General features: G+C 43.7%; 1 protein-coding gene across 3 annotated transcripts in view; it reads left to right on the forward strand.

Moving 5' to 3' along the window:
* LOC117769787 (testican-1-like) overlaps positions 1-5,463 on the forward strand; it is a 94,699-nt gene extending 89,236 nt beyond the window's left edge. For all 3 annotated transcript variants that reach the window (XM_034598925.1, XM_034598927.1, XM_034598926.1), the window contains 4 exons: positions 1-142; positions 974-1,036; positions 1,579-1,716; positions 3,982-5,463. The exon at positions 1-142 is cut by the window's left edge and continues 80 nt beyond it. In XM_034598925.1, the coding sequence (XP_034454816.1) occupies positions 1-142; positions 974-1,036; positions 1,579-1,716; positions 3,982-4,178 (540 nt within the window). In that variant the 3' untranslated portion in view covers positions 4,179-5,463. The remainder of the gene's footprint in view (positions 143-973; positions 1,037-1,578; positions 1,717-3,981) is intronic.
* The last annotated feature ends 2,806 nt before the right edge of the window (positions 5,464-8,269 follow it).

The following is an 8,269-nucleotide window of genomic DNA, read 5'->3' on the forward strand; positions in this document are numbered from 1 at the left end:
CTGCTGGACCAATCGGAGCTGAGCGCCATCTACCTGGACAAGTATGAGCTGTGCATGAAGCCCCTCTTCAACTCGTGCGACTCCTTCAAGGACGGCAAGCTGTCAAACAACGAGTGGTGTTACTGCTTCCAGAAACCAGTGGGTGAGGAAGGGGAAGCTGGGGATAAGGGGTTAAAAACAGTTTTTGTTACTTAACTGTGCTTTTAACCTGAATGTTGTATCGCACTGAAACAGGTAAGAAATTCAGGTTTTCAGTGAGTGATGAAGTGACTGGGAACAAACTGATAACTGAAGAATTGGACATTTTACTTCAAGAAAAGGGTTAGGGTTGATCATGTGTAAAAGGTAAACACTGGAGAAAGTCCAGAGCTAAATCTGTGGACATCCTCCAGAGTCTGAAAAACGGCTTAAATTAGATGTTATAGGACGGTATGAAATTGGAGTAACCAGAGCAAAGTAGATGGTAAGACAGAGGAAGAGACATGTGCCGGGAACCAACGTGCCGGGAACCAACGTGCCGGGAACCAACGTGCCGGGAACCAACGTGCCTGAAACCATGCCATCTTGCATCTTGCATGATACGAAGAAAAAATAACAGTTTCACATTTTTCCCCAAGTCCAGTCAGTGCCTTTTCAACAAGCATCTTTTCAATTGTCCAGTGCGTGTCCCTGTTGTGACACGCACTGGACAATTGAAAAGGTGCAGAGCCAAGGTCTAAACTGACAAAATAAAGAAGAAAAAGAAATTAGCACGATCACCCAGGTTTCATGTTTCCACTGCGGATTGGAACCGGAGCCGATAAAAACCTGTGTCCACTGGAGAGTGATTTATCCAGGGAGTGATTGGTAACTTCCATCCCCAGTGGAGACAAAAGCCAGATGTTAGTGGGTGTTTGTGTGTTTTTGACCAGTTGAATAGGAAACTAAAGAAAGCATTTTAAATTCAAATGTTTTGTATGTTCTCTGGTTGCAGGGCTGCCTTGCCAAACTGAAAAGAGCAGGATCCAGAATCAGAGTCGAAGGAAGAGCCTCATAGGTCAGTCTGAATGATTAACGGCTTTTGATGCTAACAAGCACACACAACACACACACACGCGACAAAGAATGTCCCTTTTCACTTGACTCACACAGGCAGAAACACACACGTACAATAAAACACATCCTGACATTTTGTACACGTGTCGTTTGTTCCCTACGGGCAGAACATTCACTGATCCAGCTCACAACAACAGCATGAAAAAAAAAAAAGCTTGAAAAATGAGCTCGGACTGGGTCAAATGAAGGTAACAGAAAATTGGTGTGTGTATGTGTGTGTGTGCGTGTTCTATTGAAAGTGATTGCTTCCCCTTAAACAGGATGTATTGTCGTTGCCTTTCAACCTTCGAAGCAGTAATTGATTGTTGATCTCCCTCCGTGAACACACAACTTCGGGTTGCAGCCACAGGACTCATGCAGTGCATGTCACCTGACCTGGCATCAGATTTGACCCCTTTACCTTTGTCGGTTTGATCTTCCCAAAGGTTCCTGTCTCTTTTTATCACTGCTTATGTTTCATTCCCTTCCTCCCTTTGATTCTAGGCGCTTATATTCCTCGCTGTACCGAGGAGGGCTACTTTAAACCAACCCAGTGCCATGGCAGCACCGGCCAGTGTTGGTGTGTGGACAAATATGGCAACGAGATCGCTGGCTCCAGAAAACAGGGCAACCCCAACTGCGGTATAAAATCACAACACACACACACACACATAAAAGGAAGCACAACAATACGTGCAAACACCCACAGATAATTCAGTTCAACAACAGTGAGCATTGGCTGTGTTGTGTTTGCCCAAATTGGCTCCCAATAACGGTCTTTCACAGGCAGAGCTTTGATTCTCTTCTCTCCCTTTGTTATCTGTTCTATCTGACGAGAATCACGTTTGCTCTATTTCTTCGCTCGGTATCTCTCCTCGTCTTTATCCGTGCTGGCTTCTGTGCAACAGTGATCATTTAAGAAATAGATAACATTAGGCATGCCTCTGGAGAGAGTCGGGCTGGTTTACCATCAGTCATATGTCTTATTCTATCTCCCTGATATTTAGCACGTGTAGCTTTGATAAAAGACCAGCGTCTTACAAGTCAAGTAGGAGAATCTGTCACGCTTGTCAGCAGAGAGCAATGTCAGAAGATTTGTAATAAATATGAATTTGGAGCAGTGTCTGAGTTGCACCTTGTAGAAAAGAATAAACACTTTAACTGCTGTAGATGTTGCATTCAGACTAAGACCTTGTCAGCACTACTGCAGATTTATTTTTTTTAACAGATATTTTCCCCTGCATTTAAAAAAAAAAAATCTTCGTCCTAACGACCTTCATTTTACAAAATGTCTCTGTCCAGAGAAGAACACTCGGTAAAATCTCCATCAAAGATCTGTCAAATGCCACAGAGGAACATGACAATGCTCAGTGAGGTTATTCTCCTGTCAATGTCATATTTACACCATGGTTGCCGTTGTTTCTGGCGCATGCTCATTACACAAAGCAAAAACTGGCAAGCGTGAAGTGACCCGTGACATCCTTGTTTCCCCTAAGGCTTCATTTTGACATGTTTTCGCACGGACACAGAAAGCATTTGAAAAAAATATCTGTTTTAGTGACTTAAAAAGGTTCAGGGGAAAGTTTATTTTGCAAAAAAATCTACATTAGTGTGGACAGGGCAAAAAGAGTGTCATGTTAAAGTTACAGTTCACCAGCAAACAGTGGACATTCAAAGGAAACGGTCAAAAAGTCAATGGACGCACAAATCAATGACTTGGGATTTAATAGTGGGGAAAAAAGAACAATAATTAGCAAGAATGAATCCAGGGAGACATACTGATTACCAATCACACGGCCGACTCAAAGTCATAGATTACGCCCTGCTCGAATGCCAGTCTAGTCCAAAGCCAGTAATTGCAGCTTCCAGTATTGATGAAGTGTCTCTCTGGCCATCACACACACACACACACACACACACACACACACACACACACACACACAGACACACAGACAGCAGCAGCAGCTCTCTGTCTCCGGTCTAACAAGCTCAAGTCTAACTCTGAGTGGCCTCAGGCTGCAGCAGGTTGGACGTGTCCCATTTGGCCCTGCACAGAGCCAACAGGTAGCAGAGGCTCTCCATTGACTTGTCCAAAAGACATCAAACCGATTTTAACACTGCGAGTGCCACTCAACCAGAGCACGCTAACACCCAGGTGAAAACAGGTTATTTTGAACAGAAGGATTTCAGGGTCCAGGTTTCCGAAAAAGCTGGAGGCAGCAGCAGAGTCAGCGGCTCCTGTTTGGTCTGCAGCGGCACCAGATTCAACCGGATTAGGTATAACTTGATGAATCTGGGCTGAGCCAGGCACCGCTGAGAAAGCTACTTAATCAACCACTTGACTCTGTGTTATGTTGTGTTGAGGTTTGATAGACAGGAGCTTTGTGTTTGTTTTTTGTGCTGCCAACAAACAGATTTTATATTCTGGTCAGTCACACAGGGCACTTATCAATATCAGTTTAATACATTCGTACAGGGCCCATTCTAACCCTGCAAGTTTGAAATGAGCTGTTTGTTGTGCCTGTGGTGATGCTGGTCATATATTTGTTTCTGAAGCTGTAAGAGAGATGTCTTTTCAGTGCAACCCTTAAATAAACAAGAAACTATTGTTGCCATTCCATTTATCAAATGTGAAGCCGATAAAATGAACAGTTCTCAAGGTATGCGAGCCACATACAGACAAAGATTTCTGGAATTAGTCGATAGGTTTGTCCAGTATTTAGCTTAAAATTCAGACATACAGAATCTCTCAGGATCTACCAGATTAGAAAGCCACTGGCGGCAAAGAGAGCAACCACAAGCTGCCGTACATTACCTGTTTTTATGGAGGGAGGAATCACACACTGTACAAGCTCTGTTACTCAGAGATCTTCCTGTTTGTCTATGATTTTGTGAACTTCCCCACAGACGAGGACCAGGAGACATCGGGGGATTTTGGCAGCGGCGGAGCAGTCATCCTCCTCGATGACCAGGAGGAGGAGCCATCACCGAGCGCCCGGAGCCGGCAGAAGAAGAGACGGGGCCGGATCCACCCCAGAGGCGCCATCTGGGACGACGAGGACGAGGAAGACGACAAGGATGACGAGGTCGGCTACGTTTGGTAGCTCCGCTTCATTTTACTCTGCCATCAGCCCGACCAGGAAACTCCGTTAACTCAGCACAGATCTGAAGCCATTCCAATGTCTCCTCCTCCTCCTCCTGTTACCTTGGCAGCGGTCCATCGTTTGGCTCCTGAACTTGCTCCTGTAATGCCCATCCCTTATTCAAATCTCTCTCTTCGGTGAAACTCAACCGACCTCTTCCTTTTCAAGTGTTTCCTCAGACAGCAAACAGAGAGCCTATTAGATTTCATCAACAACTGTCAAGCCCCCTGTTAGATTCTGTCCACGTTCTGCTTCCCCCCAACCCGTCATCTTTAACCTCTTCTAACAAGGACTCTTCTCTGTTCTCTCTATTACTCCCTCTATCTCCTTTCCCCGCTTCTATCCCTCCTTCTTCCATCTCTGTGTGTCCATGTCGGGGCCTCTGGTCAGTCTGTGAGCCCACATATATTAGCTGATGTATTGGATGTAAATATGTTTCCTCCAGGAAAGGCCAGAACGGGGATTTCTTTCCCCGTTCCTCCATCAGCAGTTCATTCTTCACTCCTTCATGTTCTGTGTCCCACTGTTGGGCTCCTTCATGTGTCCATTAATGTTTCCACAATTCGACGCCACATTCCTAGGCTCTGAGATGCCCCCCCCCTCTCTCTCTCTCTCTCTCTCTCTCTGTCTCTCCCTCTCTGTTATTTCATGGAGGATTGTAAATTATTTAATCGTTGATCCTGAATGTCCAAGAAAGCCCGGGAAGCAATGAGATTAATGATGTATTGTCGTTGTTGTTGCATGTTCCTCATCGTGTTTCTGTAAAAGAGAGATTCCCTGGCCAGGTCTAGCTCTATGCATCTCAAACAGAAAGTGATGCCTCTTTGGCTGCTACAATACTTTGTTGCTATGTTGATGCTGTCTAGTGTCTCTTTGGTTCTTCTCCCAATCTCAGGAGGTAGGAAGTTGCATTGCAGAGGGATAGCGGTGTAGAAAAGCGAACTGCACGGCCTACAGTCCAAAATCTGCAGCATCTCAGCCATCTATACTTTTACTGAGTGGTCAGTCGGGGCTGCTGAGGCTGTTTGACTGTGCATGGACACTAGAGGAAAAAAAAAAAAGCTGCTCCTGAGCTGGGAGGACACATGAAGTCGGGCGAGCAGAGGAGAGGCTCTGTTCTGCCTCCCAACATCGGATATGTTCAGTAATTTGAAATTGAAATCTCCACCATGTCAACTAAGTGAACTTTTATTTGTAACTTTGAAAATTTAAGTAAAGTGGCACTTTGGGTGTCTTTTGAACCTTACAGCTCTGTGTCCATGTGTCTGCTGTTCTACCGTTTTACAACACCTCTCGAATTTCATATCATTTCGCCAAACCGTGATTGAATAAAAACACGTCTTTTCCTCACTGAAACCACAAACACATTTATATGACTTTCCAGTGCTTTGGGTTTTATATTTTTCTGAAGCCAAGATTTCTCTGAAATAGAGCAGTCAAAGCCCTCCATCAATTCTGACCTTTACCAACCTTGGGAACGCAGGCTCCCCAGTTAGAAGCAGATTTAAATGGTCGCTGCAGAAACTACCCTTATCATTTGCCTTTGAGAGTGTAGACCCACAAAGCGAGCAGTGCAAGCAAAAGAACATGAAAAGCTTAATGAGTGTTTTTGTAAAATCACCGGCTAATGGGACAGCTGACCCCATTGGCTTGAAACGGCGCGCTCAGCACTTTGAAAACACACTGTAACAACAACCAGACGCTGTGAGGACAACTGAGTCCTCTGGTTGGAAACAGCCTAATAAGCAGGACACAACACACTCTGTCAGACACAATAGACGACGGGTTTAACTATGTGCATCGAATTAGGACAAAATGTGGGGGGAGGTGTATAATCACCCAATTCTGCAGCGTCTTCTGCTTTCCTCAGGCTACATGACAAATGCTGTAAAGAAAATGTCTCAATTCTGCTGCTTTTTCCTGCATCTACATTATTCTAAGTCCCATAATGCCTTGTGTGAATTATGGATGCGAATTCTGCTTATTCCACTGCATCTCCAAGGTTTAGCATAATCCTACAGGTGTCGTCCCTTTTACCATTTAACCATTTTCTCTTATTTTCCACACTAATGCAGAACAAATGACTTAAAAAGTGCAAGATGGCTGCACCCAAATGTGGGATATTTTGGCTTCATTTTTGTACGATAGGAGGAAGTGGATATGCATATACCGGTTGAAAGGAGAATAAGCTGACGGATGTAGACTTCATCGCCACCTACTGGCCCGGCATGCTTTTTGAGCATTTGTAGTGTTTTTTTATTTCTCGTCGGGACAAAGATAATTTGTAAAACAAAGGTCATGTGGGGAACAAAGGGGAAAATATCAGTTAAAAAAAATATCAGCAGTCGTGGAGACAAGGCCTGAGGCTCTGACTTGGCTCTTTGTTTGCTTTGAGATAAACAAGGTTTTATTTCAGCTCCTTTGATAAAACATACTCGACTTTATTACTTTATCATCTCCCAAGCTTTTCAAATTGTTCATTGCTTGACTTGGATCGTGCATAAAGATGGTCAATGGATCTGCACTTCCTCTTATTGTAAAAAAGTAAGGCCAAAATATCCCGGATAGAGGCACCGCGCTCTTTTGAAGTAATTTGGAGAAATAACCAAATAAAACCATACATTCTAGAAAAATAAACACTTGGTGTGACAATGCGTACTTTGACTTTGTAGTTTGGCCCATGTCCCATCTGCTAACATGGAGTAGGCAGAGTTTATGACCTATACTGCAGTCAGGTGGCGGTCAAGATGATTTGGTTTAACATTTGGTTCGCTGTCATGTCATCGATCTTTATATACAATCTGTGGTCTGTAGAAATGTTCTACTCTATGTTATTTCGATGACACTTCTTCAGGTCGTCCTCTCATCCTTCAGTAGTTGGAGGCAGAGGTGGAACTGGCTGTGTTCCCACATTATTTACTTCCCCCAAATCTCTTTTCTTTTCTTTCTTACTTACTTAGCATGCTCCCAACTGTCGCAACAGAAAGCAACAACCAGAAGTCACGTTCATTTTACTCGAAAAGCTATCATGAGCAAGACAAGGATATATTCAAGTAATCACAAGCCTAAAATATTCACATTTTTAATCACATGGCAGTTCATTTCGCCTCCTAACCACAAAACACATCTATCACACACCAGCGCTAACTTTCAACCCTCGCTGGCTTCACAAACACACACACACACACACACACACACAGTCTCATTATTGTTAATCCTGGAGTGAGTTCTATCTTTATCTCAGTAAGGAAGTTGCGTGGTTGTGTTATATCCTCAGGGCACTTTATTCCTCTCTTTCATGTCTTTATTGGCTGCATTTCCACTGTCTACAGATGGATTCTCTGTCATGTAAATCCCTCCACTGCTCTGAGAGGGGGTCTTTAAGCAGTTGGTGATTGAGGGGGGGGGGTTATGTAGTTTGTCTTTTGCCATGATGTTTTAGTTATTATGTAGTTTTAGGTCTTAGTTGTTAGTCGTCTAATTAACTCCACCAAGGAGGTTAGTGTCTCATCTGCGTTTGTTTGTTTGTTAGTTTGCAGGATTATGCAAAAACTACTTTGCCCATTTCAATGACATTTTTTGGAGGGCTGGGGCATGACCTCCAGAAGAATCAGGAGTTACATTTTGGAGCGGATCTGGATAAACAGGCGGATTCAGCTATTTCTTTTCACTCTGTCTAAATTTTTTAGATAGGGTGATAGCCTTGGGGGAGGTATGCACTTGTCAAGCATCTTTCTTGTGTTAATACAGATCACTGGTAAACCACCGAATCATACAATCTGTAACTTTAACAACACACACACAGTGAGGTACAGAACTGAGTGGTAAACCCTAGGCATGTCGCAAAAGTATCCCAGGGCACCAGCTTCCCGTTTACCACATAAACATTAAAGTGTGTATGTTGACCTTCTCATGTAATTCTGGGTTTGTCAAGCTATTCTGTAACTATACCTTGTATCTATGGTGATTGTCAATCACATGACTGATCAATAAGCAAACAAGAAACATTGGAGACACCACCATGATCAAGCTGATGAATCATAAAGCAGCCG

Source organism: Hippoglossus hippoglossus, chromosome 10 (assembly GCF_009819705.1).
Source record: "Hippoglossus hippoglossus isolate fHipHip1 chromosome 10, fHipHip1.pri, whole genome shotgun sequence".
NCBI classification, from domain to species: Eukaryota; Metazoa; Chordata; class Actinopteri; order Pleuronectiformes; family Pleuronectidae; genus Hippoglossus; species Hippoglossus hippoglossus.